General features: G+C 55.8%; 1 protein-coding gene across 1 annotated transcript in view; it reads left to right on the forward strand.

Moving 5' to 3' along the window:
* Adap1 (ArfGAP with dual PH domains 1) overlaps positions 1-13,916 on the forward strand; it is a 52,266-nt gene extending 38,350 nt beyond the window's left edge. Inside the window, exons 5-11 of the mRNA XM_036172687.1 lie at positions 5,554-5,666; positions 6,820-6,966; positions 11,145-11,228; positions 11,457-11,519; positions 12,110-12,181; positions 12,357-12,585; positions 12,755-13,916. Coding sequence (XP_036028580.1) covers positions 5,554-5,666; positions 6,820-6,966; positions 11,145-11,228; positions 11,457-11,519; positions 12,110-12,181; positions 12,357-12,585; positions 12,755-12,783 — 737 coding nt within the window. The 3' untranslated portion in view covers positions 12,784-13,916. The remainder of the gene's footprint in view (positions 1-5,553; positions 5,667-6,819; positions 6,967-11,144; positions 11,229-11,456; positions 11,520-12,109; positions 12,182-12,356; positions 12,586-12,754) is intronic.
* The last annotated feature ends 1,465 nt before the right edge of the window (positions 13,917-15,381 follow it).

The raw sequence follows: 15,381 nt of genomic DNA on the forward strand, positions 1-15,381 counted from the left end.
GCAGGTGCCAGTGGCTCACTTACATCCCCCATTGCATTTCCTGACCTGCCAGTGACAGAGGCTGCTGGGTCGAGACCCCCATGTCCTGGCATCCTCTCCAATACCTGGGCTAGCTGTGTGGGTGAGGAAGCAGCAGGTGGAGGCAGGCCTCTGTGTGGGTGGCCTGGACTTTGTGATGTATCTGCAGGTCCAAGGCTTTGAGGGCTGGTCCTGGGTTACAGGTATGCTTGTCCCTCAGCAAGAGGAGTCATGTGATCATAGGGCCCTGCCACATTCTTCTCTGTGTGTCATCCCTCAGCCAAGCTCACAGTTGTCTGGAGTGCCTAAACTCTCCTCTGAAACTTGGAGATGTCAGGGTTGTGGGTGTGCCCTCACATCTGCGTCCACCTTGCCTTATACCTGTCCCTCCCCAGCACTGCCCTGTAGGTGACTGGGTGACAGCCGCCCTGGCTCCTGCCAAGCCTCAGTGGCTGCTTTTCACAAGGTAGGGTGGGCGACAGGGCATGTAGACAATGGCCTTTGTTGTCCAGGACCAGGCCGCCACCTCCCTCCAACAGACATGGCTTCCTGCCTGGGTCCCTCCAGGAGGTAGGTAACCCCTTTCCCTCCATGGGATGCCTGGTTGTGCCAGGCAGGGACATCTCAGGACTGCTGCCTTCCTGACCTTTGTCCCACATGTCACTGTGCAAATAGGGAGGGAGAGAGGTGAGGCTCTCTTAGTGGCAGAGCTCTATTTGGCCTCAGTTACTCCTTGTATGGTAAAGCTAGTGTGCTCAGCACAGTGGTGTTTGGGGGAGTCGTTAAATCATGACACGTGGTGGGCACGTGGCCAGGGTGCAGCACCCTGGGGTGGCTGGTAAGGTGAGGGGGTCAGGGCCTTTGTAATGGGTTGGGCATCGCTGGACTAGGTAACCCCATTTCCTGGCTGTGTCTTCCGTGTGGCTGTAGGCATGTCCCACGTGTAGGCCTCAAAGTTTGGTGCCTATAGTGCCCTTGGATCTGTCCATGTGATGGGCTCCACAGGAGGGGTCACTGGCAAGGTCAGCCAGCCTGCCCACAAGTAAGTACCAGGCCTCTTCTGGGTCCCATGTCTCAGCCCCTCCGAGTTCAGTGGGCAGGTCTGGGGGCCTTGCTGGACCACGGGGGCCATCTTGTCTCCATTAGCTTCACCTCAGTCCTGACCCTTGAGAAGGTGAGGGAACTGAGGCCCAGAGATGGGCGGCAGTGAGGGGCCCCTGCCACCCTCTCTATGAGACCAGCTGGTGAGGTCCTGTCTCGGGGCTTCCTGTTGGCTGTTGTGTGACTCTATTGTGAACAGTATCTCCAGGGGACTCATGTACAAGATGGGGCATAGCTCAGAACCCCAGTGCCTGGTGTGGCGGGCTGTGCTCTGCTGGCTCTGGAGCAGACAAGGAAGCAACCACAGGAAGGAATGTGACACTCACATGGAAGAGTCCCTGCGAGCGACCAGAACACCCCGGGCATCTCCAAGCTAGAACATTGCATCCTGGGGACACATGACGTGGAGCCCTAAAGAAGCCAGGCCCTGAGAGGTGTCACTTTGCCCCAAAGGAGGACCCTGCCTGACCCCACCTCAGGTCAGGAAGCCCAACTGGACCAGCGCAGAGGGCTGTGGAAGCCTCCCTAATGTGGCCAATCAGAGAGGAAAGGCTTCCCAAGGAGACACAGCAGGGAGAATGGGAACTAGAGCCAAGACAGGAAGTAGCATGGAGGGGTGAGTGGATGGTGGTCACCTGCTGTCCACCTGCTGCCAGGACCCCAGATTCCTAAAATGGAAAACAAGGCTCCAGGGCACAGGCAGAGTGGGGGCCAAACGTGCCAAGGAGGTGCGGCAGGCACATGAAGACTCAAGGGGTTCATGAGCTTTGATCTCATCCCTGTCAGCCACGTGGTCCCTGTGGCCCCTCCGACCTCCTTGGAGCTGCTGGAGTGTCCCTGTGAGGTGGCAGCAGGCTGGCAATTCAGAATCTGGACCTGCACACACACAAGCCTGCTCTTGGCCTCTCTCACAGGCGCAGAAGGGACCCAGAGTTTTAAGACAACCCAAGAGGCCACAGCAGTGGTCCGGGAGAGGCTGAGCCCTGAGAGCACTCACAGAGTCTGAGCCTCCTGGGTGTGTTTGCCTGCACATACGTCTATGCAACACACGAATGCAGTGTCTGTGGAGGCCAGAAGAGGGCGTCAGATACCCAGAACGGGAGTTAACAGTTCTGATGGGTATGGTTGCCAGCAGAAGCAGGCAGAACCCCCAGCCAGAAGCTGAGTATGGTTGACCCAGTCTGGGGTAAGGTCACGGAGCCTCAGTTTCTCTGGTGCCTCTGAGGCCTGGCTCTGTGCCCAACCTTGCATTGGTAATACCCCAGTGGGAGAGGCCAGATGATGTGATATCTCTCCCACTCAGGAGGGTCCCACAGCAGTCCTGAGTATGGAACATCCACTGGGCTCACCCTTTAGCCAGCTTCCTGTCACTCTCACGGCAAGACCATGTGCTCATTGCCCTGAATTAAAAACAAACGCACAGTTTACATATATACCGCACAATTTACATACACTTTGCATATTCTGTTTGAAATGCACTTCTTGGAGTTTGCAGGTTATGAAACTCTGAGTGCAGAAGATAGATACACAGTGCCCTCTCCCGCCCCTGCAGCATAGCTCGCCTGTGTGCTGAGGGGAAGTGCGCAGTGCCGTGCACCCCAGGGCCTGGCCTCCTCCACCTGCCTTGCTGCCTGGAACTCATCCTGTGGGTGGCAGGCCATCTACCTGGCACACAGGACACCACAGTTGCTTAAATGTCCCACAAGACTGAGAGACATTGGGTTCTTTCTGGTTTGTGAGGATCAAGAGTGAAGCCCCCAAACTGGGCGGTGGTGGCGCATGCCTTTAATCCCAGCACTTGGGAAGCAGAGGCAGGCAGATCTCTGAGTTCGAGGCCAGCCGGGTCTATAGAGCGAGTTCCAGGACAGCCAGGGCTGTTACACAGAGAAACCCTGTCTCAAAAAAACAAAAAACAAAACCACAAAACAAAAGAGTGAAGCCCCCAGGTAAGGTATGGTACACTTGTCACCCCAGCACTCCAGAGGCCTAGGCAGGAGGATTATGAGTTCAAGGCCGGCTTGGGCTACATAAGTAAGACACCCCCTCCCCACCCCCAGCAACTCAAAAACACCAAGAAACCTCCAGCCTGATTGCCCATTGGCTGTGCCCTATATGGCCACAGCCCTGCAGCAGAACCCACAGCCCTTTGTTGTCTCCCCGAGGAAGGTCAGTCTGTGATGGGCTTTGTGGTGCCAGGGAATGGTGACTTCCTCAGGGTGATACTGAGCCTGTATGCATCCCGTATGCAGAAACAGTCCCGGCGGAATGTGGCTCGTGTCCCTCCAACCTCCGCAGCTGGTCCCAGCCCTGCAAGCCATAGGCATCTAATCAATGCTGACTGAACTTCCCAGCCTCTGCCTCAGGGTCAGCTTGTTCTTTCACATAGAATGGTCACTCCTGGTCCTATCTGGTCTCAAGTGTGCCCAGAAGGGTAGCCTGGCTGGGCTGCTGACCAAGGACTCTGAGTGGGGTGGGTAGGGGCCATCCAGTCAGGCCGGTGGAGCTGGGCAAAGATTCACCACCTTTCAGCCCTTAGCTGGTCAGATTCCCATGGTACCAAGAGGGAAGCAGAGCTCTGAAAAAGGTCTGGACTCTTGTAGGGCCAGGCCAGGGATGCTGTTAGCATCATTCAAAAAACATCCCTTGTATGGATTGCCTGAAAATAGGCATGGCGGCAGCTTATTGGGAAAACTGGTCGGGCCCACAGGATGTCCTTTGGACATGGACCTGGCCCGCAGGACCCACTGCTTCAGGGCACTAAGCCTGATGCTCTGTGGGAGCCTCAAAGGGTCAGCAGGGATCAGTCTAGCCCAGCACGGGGAAACTGTGCCTCCCGGTGTGCTCCTGCCACCTGCTGGCAACTATGGGAACAGCAGGCTAGAGGCTCATTCCTATGCGCTCCTTGGTACTTGCTATAAAACATGGCTGGAAGGTTCTGGAGGTAGTGGGGGTGGGGAGCTGTTGCATCCAGTCTTATCAACCCGCGACACCCCACTTCTGGATTACATGCCCAGCTATTCAAGAGAATCTTGAAGGAAGATGAAGGAAGGCCAAGCTGACTTATTATCCATCTAGGCTAGGCGTTCCAGGAGCCAGTCAACAAACATTCTAAGTGGGTCCTGCCTGGCCTAAGGGGAAGTGTTGGTGGCCCGGTATCCAAGTACAGCAAGATTCTTTCCTGTACTCTTCCTGCCTGCTGAGGCTAGGACAAGGAAGAGATGCAAGGCCCACCAGCCACTCCCCAGCTTCAAAGAGGCCCCAGCTCTTGAGAAGCTGGGGGAGGGAGCAGGCCCCTTCTGGCACGCCCTGAGACTGATAGTCCCATGGGCGCCAGCTGCCCCTTCCCTGACGCCAGGCTGCTGCCTTTTTATGGCCACATGTCTCTGAGAGCACAGAAAATAGCCCCTTGTGTTTATTTGGTGGCAGGGACAGGGCTGCCCTGCCAGCAGTAGGCAGCAGAGGAGATGCTGGGGGAGGGAGTTTGGTGGCCAAGATTGAGCTGGCCTGGCAGTCAGGGTCTGGCTGGCTGGAGACAGTGTTACAGGAGCTGCATGCCCACCCTCGAGCACACTGCGCACAGACAAGATTTGCTGGGACCTTCTTTGCCAAAGAAAGCCACTCTGATACCCAGCAAAGAGGGAGATGGCAAAGCTCATGGCCCTGTACTCTGCCCACCCAAGGGGACATGGCCACCAGGTGCGTGTCCACCTGCAGGGAGGCTTGCAACATCCAGAAGTTTCAAGCAATGCAGGCATCCCCCAGCAATTCACCGGCGAATGCCCACACAGCACCTGGAGTGTCCCATGAAGGGGGTGGGGTGGGGCAGGACAGTGAGCCCATGACGTCATCTCCTTGTAGATGGATGGGACCCGCCACGGCAACACAGCAAAGCTGGGCCGCATGGAGGGAACTGAGGGCACCAGGAAGGCTGGATCTTCTGAGGGTGCCTGTTTTTGCAAACAGTGAAGTAGCATATAATTGCCCTGGGGCGGAACTGTACCAGAGTCCCAGAGCTAGCCAACCCCAGCATCATGGGCCTAGGGCTCTGGGAGGGTCCTTCTGACTCCTGGCTTTATGTGGCCAGTGACTGAGTCCCTTTCTGTCCCTTCTCATGCCGTAGTACCTCTTTCTTTTTGTGACATTAGACCCTCCTGGAAGCCCTGGGCCATCTCAAACCCAATGTTCCCTACTACATCCCGAGGTCCTGCTTCTTAGTTAGCTTGTCCAGATGGGAGGGTCTGAGTGGGCAAAGGTGGCCTGGGCCTAGAACCTGTGGTCTAACTGGAACATTAAGAAGTCTCTTGGCAGTAGGTCTCAGGCCATTGGCAGGGCAGACAGGCAGCCTCATCTGTGTCCACTCCACAGAAGAGGGTCCCTAGGATAGGGTCAGAGTCTTCTAGGTGGAAACTCCTTGACTGCTTTTCTCTTCCCCAGGATACCGTGAGGGCCTTCTCTGGAAGCGTGGCCGGGACAACGGGCAGTTCTTAAGCCGGAAGTTTGTGCTGACGGAACGAGAGGGTGCCCTGAAATACTTCAACAAAAACGACGTGAGCCTGGCATGCAGTGAAGGGTGACCTTCCCACGCGGGGTCCTGACCTCCCCTGGGTCTGCAGGGCTGTGTGTTAGCCCTTCAGGGGCGTGGCTGCCTTCCATCAGTCTTCCCAGGGGATACCCCTCATGATGGCTCCCCCTGGGGAAATGCCATATGTGTATGAGCTCCCCAGCCCCCATCCAGGAATGACCCCTGTCCCTTCCTGGAGCCTCCAGGAGCCAGGCCTGGTGTGGGCCTGCTGAGAATGGTCCTGGGAAGCCAGAGGCTCCCCCTAGTGGATGCTTCCAGAAACAGTCAGTGATAGTGCCTTGGGTCAGCTATGAGGGGTACCAGGTTGTGAAGTTCTTGGCTCTGGGTCACCGTTGCAGGGCGGGGCCCACTCGGAGGTGGATGGCTGCAGCCTTGTGTGTTTGTGGGGGCTGGCTGGATAGAGGGATGGAAGGTGAGGTGTGGCAGCCTGAGAGAGCGCTCAGTCTGTGGTGCTATTATCCAAGATGGCAGCTTCCTCACCTGCCTTGTCTGTCAGGTACTGGCTCAGAGAGATTTAGCAACCTCTATAGGGGCACACAGTCAAGTACATAGTGGCCCTTTCTCTGGGACCCTTGGCACCAAGAAGGGGCCACCTTCTGGGGTGGAGGACACCAGAACACATACCTGGAAAAGTGCCCTGACTTAAAGTCTGATGGAGGGACGGGGCTAGTCACACATCTCCCTGGAGCCAGCCAGGACCACAGAAAGAGCCTCCTTGCCTGCACATGACCTGGATGAACTGGTCTGGGAAGAGTACAATAGCTAGGATCCTGGGGTCTTGGTGAACAGTCTCAGATCACAAGCTCCAGATGCACAGGCAAACAAGAACTGGGTCAGAATAGAATGGAGAAGAAGGGTCACAGATTAGGGGAAAGGTTCCCAGATTCCAAGTGTCCCCCACAGATGTCATTTAGTCCCCCATCACCCAAGGAAGTTGACATGGATCTTCCATTCACAGGCTAGGAATCTGGCGTGCGGGGGTGGGGTGGTGGGGTGGGGGAGGTTCAGAAAGGTTAAGGAACTTGCCTAAGGCTGCACAGCACAGCATGGGTACTGCTAGTCTCCCTTGTTTAGACAGTGGCTGGTTGTCTGGGGTTCCCACTAGCCTTCCTTCACAGGCCAAGGAGCCCAAGGCTGTCATGAAGATTGAGCACCTGAATGCTACCTTCCAGCCGGGCAAGATTGGCCACCCCCATGGCCTGCAGGTCACCTACTTGAAGGACAACAGTACACGCAATATCTTTATCTACCATGAAGATGGCAAGGTGGGTGCCACTAGGTGGGTGGGGGGAGGTGGGGCAGTGCACTTCCCCCCAGGGGTGGGGCACTAATCCAACCTTGCCCTCCATGCTGCAGCCAAAAAAAAAAAAAAAAAAAAAAAAGACACTGCAGGCAAACCCTAGAGTCTATACCTTTATCTACAGCAGGACTGCCAGGCAGAGGGGCCCCCGTATCTTGTGGCTGGAGCTTTGATGTGTGCTTCATCAAAGCGAGCGTGCGTGTGTGTGTGTGTGTGTGTGTGTGTGTGTGTGTGTGTGTGTGCGCAGAGGTGAGTGTTTCGTCAAGACTAGGAAGCTGGAGTTTGGGCTGATCCCTCAGGAAGTTACCACGTCTCTAAACATGCTGTCTGATTTGGTGACCTCTGGGACAGTAAAGGTCTCCCCTACTCTTTTTTTTTTCTCCGAGACAGGGTTTCTCTGTATAGTTTTGGTGCCTGTCCTGGATCTCGCTCTATAGACCAGGCTGGCCCCGAACTCACAGAGATCCGCCTGGCTCTGCCTCCCGAGTGCTGGGATTAAAAGTGTGCGCCACCACCGCCTGGTGGCCTCCCCTGCTCTTGCTCCCTTGTGCCATCATTCCTGTGAGGTATTTACTCATACCATATTTAGGGTCTGTGTCCTGTGACTACCTAAAAACACTAGTGTAGTCTGAGTACATCTACTCCATCTAGTACAGGGTCTCATTTACCTGTGATAAACAGCCATGTCTGCCTGTAGTGGCCTGTGCCCACCCAAGCTCTAGGGCTGTCTGGACATCAAGGGACATGGGTGGACTGTTTGGGGGCCTCACCTCCTCCTTCCCTGTCTTGGTTCAGTCTGGGCTGCGTTATGCCATCTTGGCTGGAGCACACACTGCGGAAGCTTTCTCAGACGGTGTGTCTGGGAGGTGAGTGGTCTGAGAACTTCTCTCTGGAATTTTTTTTTTTTTTTTTTTGAGCTGAGGATTGAACCCAGGGCCTTGCGCTTGCTAAGCAAGTGCTCTACCACTGAGCTAAATCTCCAACCCGAATTTTACCTTTTGCTCACTGCACTTTGGCTAGAAAGAGAATTCAAGTTAGGATGTTCCCAGCACTGAGCCTCTGTTTTCTTGTCCAGCCCATGTCCACAAGGCTAGTGGGCTTTTCTTTAAAGATTTCTTTCCTTTCTCTCTTCCCATCCTCTTTCTGGAAGTCCTGCCTTTCGGCTGTTAGTGCTGAGACTTCTCTCACTCATTTATCTACATTCACACTTTTTTCTTTTTTAAAGATTTATTTATTATGTATACAGTGTTCTGCCTGCATGCCAGCAGAGGGCGCCAGATCTCATTACAAATGGTTGGGAGCCACCATGTGGTTGCTGGGAATTGAACTCAGGACCTCTGGAAGAGCAGTTAGTGCTCTTAACCTCTGAACCATCTCTCCAGCCCCACACTTTTTTCTTTATTCCTTTTTAAAAATGTCTTTGTGGCATGTGTATGTTTTTTTCATGTGTGTGAGTACATAAGAGAGCAGATGCAGCCCGGCGTGGTGGTGCACACCTTTAATCCCAGCACTCGGGAGGCAGAGGCAGTCTCTGTGAGTTCGAGGCCAGCCTGGTTTACAAAGCGAGTTCAGGACAGCCAGGGCTACACAGAGGAACCTTGTCTGGAAAGCAATAAGAGAGTGCAGGTGCACACGCATGCATCCATTTATGTGGCAGCCCAAGCTTCATGCTGGGAGTCTTCCTCAGTCACTCTCCACCTAATTCATTGAGGAAGGGTCTCTCAGTTGAACCCAGAACTCACTGATTCAACTAGTCTAGCAGCCAGCTTGCTCTGGGGACCCTGTCTCTGGGATTATAGGGAAGCTACTTGCAGGCCCTGAGTGACCTAGATGGGTCCCTCGGTGGGCCACATACATCAGCCCATCTCAGCTCTCCCTGGGCAGCTGGCGTGTCTATCTTGGGGCTCCTGCCCACTCCCGCCAGCTCATCTACTGGCTAGCTTCCAGCCTATGGCTGTTCTCTGTGTCTTGTGGATTTAGGCCTTTAATAGAAATCTCTCAAGCGTAGGCTAGACATAGTGGCGCTTGGCTTTGACTCTAGCACTCGGGAGGTAGACATAAGTGGATCTCTTGAGTTGGAGGCTAGCCTGGTCTACAGAGTGAGTTCCAAGACAGTCAGGGATACACAGTGAGGCTGTCTCAGAAAAGAAAAAAAAAAAAGTCTCAAGTGATGTTAGCTGGTTCCAATAAGACCTGAGACCTGGTTCAGGGTGTGAGAGGAGTCATTTACTCCAGGCCTCCACCCTCATGCTTCCTGGGAGGACATGAGGGGCTTTTCTGCCACTGAGACACTGTGTTCCTCCACAGTGGGGGCCCCAGCACCCCTTCAGCTCTCCAAGGACAGCTGCGGCACCTGTTGTGCTGAGCCTATGTTAACATTTTCCACCTTTGAGCATCAGGGCAGGGTACAGACATCAGGGGGCTAGATCCCCAACTGTGATAAGTGGGGAGCTCTGATGAGGAAGATAGTCTTCCAAAGAACATAGAGAGTGTGCAAAGGTCCCGGGGCAGGAGGGAGTGAGGAGAGGTACAAGTTCTAGGGTGCTGTGGGGAGTGTCAGGCCCCAGTTTTGTGTGTGTTTGTGTGCGTGTGTGCGTGCGAGCGTGTGCACGCGTGCACACATGTGTATACATGTATGTGTACAGTATATGTGAGTGCAGGCACACGTGCGTCACTTGGTGCATGTGGAGGTCAGAGGGCAACCTTGGGTATTAGGTCCTCATCTTCCACCTCATTTGAGACAGGGTCTCATCGCCCATCACTGCACATGCTGGACTAGCTGGCCTGTGAACTTCCATCTCTTGTCTTCTCCTCCCATTTTGCACTGGAATTACAGGCGTCGGGTTCTACTGTGTCTGGCTTTACATGGGTTCTGGGCATTCAAATTCAGTTCTTTTTTTTTTTTTTTTTTTTTTTTTGCCAGAGCTGAGGACCGAACCCAGGGCCTGGGGCTTGCTAGGCAAGCGCTCTACCACTGAGCTGAATCCCCAACTCCCTTCAAATTCAATTCTAAATGCACCTCACCCATTGAGCCATCGGCATAGCCCTACCTGTTTGTTTGTTTTTGTTTTTGTTTTTGTTGTTGTTGACACAAGGTCTCCCATTGGCCTGGGTGTAACTGGTTAAACTAGGCTGGCTGGGCATCAAGCCCCAGATCTGCCTCCCCCTCCCCAGTGCATTACCAGCACATGTCCCCACACCAGGCTTTGGAATGGATGTGCTGGAGCTGAAACTCAGATTCTCATGCTTGCAAAGCACCCATTTTATCCACCACCTCCCCAGCCCTGAACCCACCTTGAACCAGGAAGGAGAAGGAGCCTGGGAGCAATGGACAGGGCCAAGGCTGAATTTGTGGTGCCCCGTTACCTGCAGAGGGAGCAAGCTGCTTCCTGAAAGCTCAGGGTTTGGGAGGGCTGATGCTGGATTAAGTGTGAGCCATGGCCAAGGAAGGTGATCAGCAACAGGAGGCTTTGGGTCTCTCCCTTAGTGTGGGGTGGACAGCACAGGGAGGGCAAGACAGGGAAGAAGAGATGAGTGTGGAGGAAGAGGTCAGTCAAGCTCTTTCGAAGGTCGGGGGGTGGGACCAAATGAGGAAGTGGGTAGGGCCAGTTGTGGGTGGGGACGTGTGGGCAGGGCTGTGAGAGCCGGCTGTGAGAGCTAGTGTCTTGAGCTGCTGAGGAGAAGCCCAAAAGGCCAAGGAAGAGGTGTGGGGGCACAAGCTGGGCTCAGGCTGTCTGGGAAGACAAAAATGGACTGGTTCTGAGTAAGGTAGGTGGGGTTGGGGGTCCCTATGTTGGCGTGGCAGCAACATAGGGACATGGTCACAGCTCCAGGCCACTGTGAACCCGTCACGCCTGGGAGACCCCAGATGTGCGCAGGATGTGGGAGAGGGGCAGAAAGAGCTGGGTGCAGAGAGGTACCTGTGATGTGTAGAGCTCAGATGTCAGCCCCACTCAGTCCCCTGCCTCAGCCTCTTCCCTGATCCTGGCCACCAGACTGCCCCATCTTGGTGCAATGAGGGGTAGGCAATGGGGGTTCGTCCCATCCTTCAGTGAGGCTGCTCAGAGTACCAGCCCAGCTGAGGGGGTCTGTGGAGGAGACAGAGGCTCGGCAGTCGCCACTCACCACAGCTTCGGCCCTCAGGAGATCGTGGACTGGTTCAATGCGCTGCGAGCAGCCCGCTTCCACTACCTGCAGGTGGCTTTCCCGGGAGCCAGCGACGCAGATGTGAGTGGTTGCCCCAGAGCCACCTGCTGGGTGAGGGAGTGGGGAGGTAGCCATTGGGGTTGGCTCACAGGACTGACCAGGGGTAGGTAGGTCCCTAGAGAGGTACCAGGGTTAACTGCAGTTCTTCACTCTGGGGTTGGCCCCCAGCTGCAGGGGGACATGCCATGCCGGGTGCACAGTCTAGGGGATGGCCCAGGGTGGGCCTCACCACCATCTCTTCTGCCCCAGCTGGTGCCCAAGCTCTCTAGGAACTACCTGAAGGAAGGCTACATGGAGAAGACGGGGCCTAAGGTAGGTGCCAAGCAGCAGTCTACTAGGCCTGTTCAAGGTCAGCCATCTTGCTTCTGTCTGTCTGGAGGCTGCTTGGGGGTCAGGCTGGGTGGCTGGCTGAGGGGTTGGGGTCACCGTGTGTGTGTGTGTGTGTGTGTGTGTGTGTGTGTGTATGTGTGTGTGTGTGTGTGTGTGTGTTGGGTCACTGGACTCACTGGGCACAGACATAGTACCAGTCCTTTTCCAGGTACATCCTAGTGCTGGCTACTCTGTCCTGTGACCTTGAATTTCAGAATGGTCCTTGAGTCCCCTTGTCTGTGTTCTGGTCCTGGGATGAGGACCCAGGATCCAGACTAGTGACTTGGTCGCAGGTATTAGGGCTTAGGTCAGCTTCAGTAAGGACTGTCACATCTGCTCGGCAACATGGAGGTGGAGTATATTCAAGATCTGGACCCCAACCTGGGTCTCAGGCATGACCAGGGCCCTGCATGCACTGGCTGGCCAGAGTGGCACCCCGTGAGGCCCTGCCCTCTGGGTGTTGAGTGGTGGTCGGTTTGGGCAGAGGTACACCTTGGGCCTGCTGACTGCTCCCCACCCTCCCTTACCCACAGCAGACAGAGGGCTTCAGGAAACGCTGGTTTACCATGGATGACCGGAGGCTCATGTACTTCAAAGACCCCCTGGTAAGGAAGGTCTGGCTACAGTCCCCCCGACTGACCCGTTTCAGGGGTGACTAGTGAGATGATGGGGCTGGGGTTCCTCAGGGTCCTAGATTCTAGGGCCTCACCTGGCTAGGTCTGGAGGGGAAGCTGGGAGGAGGGGGTCCCCCGTCATGCCCTAGCCTCTCCTCACCCACAGGACGCCTTTGCCCGAGGGGAAGTCTTCATCGGCAGTAAGGAAAGTGGTTACACAGTGCTGGAGGGGCTCCCGCCATCTACCCAGGGCCACCACTGGCCCCACGGCATAACCATTGTCACCCCCGACCGCAAATTCCTGTTCACCTGTGAGACGGAGGCAGACCAGCACGCGTGGATTGCAGCCTTCCAGAAGGTGGTGGACAGGCCCATGCTGCCTCAGGAGTACGCAGGTGAGGGGTGTAGGTGCGGGGTACGGGGGTGTCAGGGAGGGCCATAGGTGAAGTGTGGCTCTGTGTCTGCACCCTGAGCCCCAGGCAGGCAGTGGAGGGTAGGCTGTGGGCTGTGGAGGGAGGCTGAACGAGCTGGCAGCTCCCAAGGATGGACCGTTCCTGTTTCTAGTGGAAGCCCACTTCAAGCATAAACCCTAAGGAAGAGAGCCCGGAGGCCCCAGGATTCTGCATTCATGTGGCTGGACAGGCGGCACTGGACAGTAGGGGAGCCCAGCCTCCTGGCCCACACCCTGCTCCTTGGTGCAGCCCAGGCACGGCCAGGTGGGGCTCAGGCAAGCCCGTTGGACAGGCATTTCTTCAGAACCTCATTAAAGTTGAAGGCAGACTTGACTCTGGGCCTCACCTGACCCTGGTCCTGTCATGCTGCTTCTAGCCATGCCCAGCTGACCCACCCACCTTCCTGCTGCTGGGAGCCCTGCCTCCCTACTTGAGCAGGCCCCTACTAACTCTCCTGGCCTGAGGGGATCTTGGCCTCAGGGCAGGACTTGGTGCTGGGCTGCTATGGACAGCCATGGACAGCTGTGGCAGCGGGCTGGCCTGGCTGCTGGGGACTCACTCTGGGACATGCCGCATGCCTCCCCTTCCCTCCCCCACGTCAACAAGTATTTATTGAGCACTGCTGTGTGTCAGTCAGGGATCAAAGGTCAGGGGTCAGCTCTCCTTCCCCCTAGGACTGACCCAGCTAGGCTACTGGGAGTGTTTTGACTGGGAGCAGTTTTTCCCCCCAAGAGAACTGTGTGCCCAGGCCCTGGGCCCACCTGCTTGGAGCGCCCAGTGCCCTTGGGACAGCTGGCTGGAGCAGCCCGGAGGGAGCCTGCAGGGTGCTGTGCATGGAGCCAAGCAGCGGTTTCCTTGGGAGCCAGGGAGGTCCCCATCTGCTTTTGGGCGTCAGTGCCCAGTTCGGTGCTGCCCCCGCTTTGTAACCCATGCCCTCTGGCCCTTGAATGAGAGCCCAAACCAAGAGGTGGCCATGGGCAGGAGTGGCTGCCCCCAGCCCTCACTGCTGCTGGCAGGCCAGTAGTTAAAGCCTCCTGTATTTATTTCCCTTGCTGCCCTCTGGCCACCCCGTCAGCTGGGCTCCCTTTTACGGGACCCCCCAAAGGGCAGGTCCTGGCCGCTGGACAGCTAGGGAGCATTAGTGGGGGATACATCTGTGAGCAATCTGGTCCTCGTCAAAGCTGCGCCCCAGGGAGCTGGGGGAGGGGTCCTTCGTGGGGCTGCCGCTGCCCTGTGTCATGTCCCCTGGAATAAAGTGTGGCTCTGGCGTGGTCCCTTCTGTGTGTTGGTGGCTAAAGTGGGGGTGAGAGGGCTGGCGACCCCCTTGCCCTGGCAGCCTCCCTTTGGGCAGTAAGGGACATGACAAGAACCATGTCACTTCTTTGGCAAGCCTGAGACAGAGATGGCCTGTGACTCTGCAATCTGTGTCCTGTTACTTTCCAGCCACTATGCAGTGTGTGTGTGTGTGTGTGTGTGTGTGTGTGTGTGTGTGTGTGTATGCGTGTTGCAACCCCAGGAAAGGTCCAACCCCAGCAGGGCCCTTGGGCTCTCCTACCACAGCCTATACACTGAGATCCCTTCTGGCCACTGCTGCCCACACCTCCTAGCCTTTATGGGCTGTGACAGAGCCTAGGGTGCACACTCCTGGCAAGTGCCTGGACACACAGCTCCTGCTCAGCCTTGGTCAAGTCTGCAGTGCTTAGGCCTGATGTTTACCCATTTCCAACTGGGTGCCCTCAGCCCTCTCTGGTGCTCCCACTTAAAAACTGTGTTGCATGTGGCACTGGACAAGGAGCCTGGAGCCCCTGAACATATTAGGCAGGCACTCTGCCACCCAGCTGTGACCCAAGCCCTTCTTCTCCCACTGCTAAGGCCCTGGGCAGGCAGGAAGCTAGTCTGGGTCCCCATGGCCGCTGGGCTAGTGATGACATTCCAGGGTCCTTCCCTTTCCCCTACCAGGACCAACAGGCTCACCAGTGTCACCTCACTGATGGGCCTGTTCCAGAGACTTCTGCATGTAGACATCAGTGTATACTAGCAACACTGACCACCTTGGCATTTGTCCAAGTAACCATAGAATGACAGTGGGTAAGACTGTTCACTAGATGGGAAAACAGCAACTCAAGGGCTGGATCCTCGGACATCTTTCAGCAAGGGGTGACAGAACACAGCTCGGCCAGGACCCGGTCTGTACAAGGGCTAAGAGGAGGAGGATGTCTCTCCTGCTGACAGTGATAGGCTTGTAACTGGCACGTAAACTGTCGCCATGAAATCCTGAGGAATGGAATGCATGGAGAAGGGACATTGTGTGTTGCAGAGACACTCTGGGGTGTGAGGAGCACTGTATGTGTGGGTAAGGGGCACTGTGTGTGTAAGGAGTACTGTGTGCGTGTAAAAAGAGGCACTGTGTGGGACAGTCTCAGCATGTCTCATGTTTCTGCTTTCCTCTGTACTCAGCTAGGGTTAATCCTAGCCAGCCTTACACATACACACAATTTGAATTCTGTTCTGTTCCAAAATACACCTATGACATGGACCCCAATTCACGATCCTGAAGCAAGTGTTGCAGCTCAACGGGAGCAGTTCTGCCTGTGTCCAGCAGGCTATGGCTTCCTTCCTGGGGCTATGCCCAACTCTATCCCACCTTTTTGGGGCTTCCCCATGTCTGTCACCCCTGCACTGAGCCCTCCGTGCACCAATTACTCCTTTTGCTCCCTGAGGCCGAGACACACATCATGG

The sequence above is a fragment of the Onychomys torridus genome, chromosome 22, assembly GCF_903995425.1.
Source record: "Onychomys torridus chromosome 22, mOncTor1.1, whole genome shotgun sequence".
NCBI classification, from domain to species: Eukaryota; Metazoa; Chordata; class Mammalia; order Rodentia; family Cricetidae; genus Onychomys; species Onychomys torridus.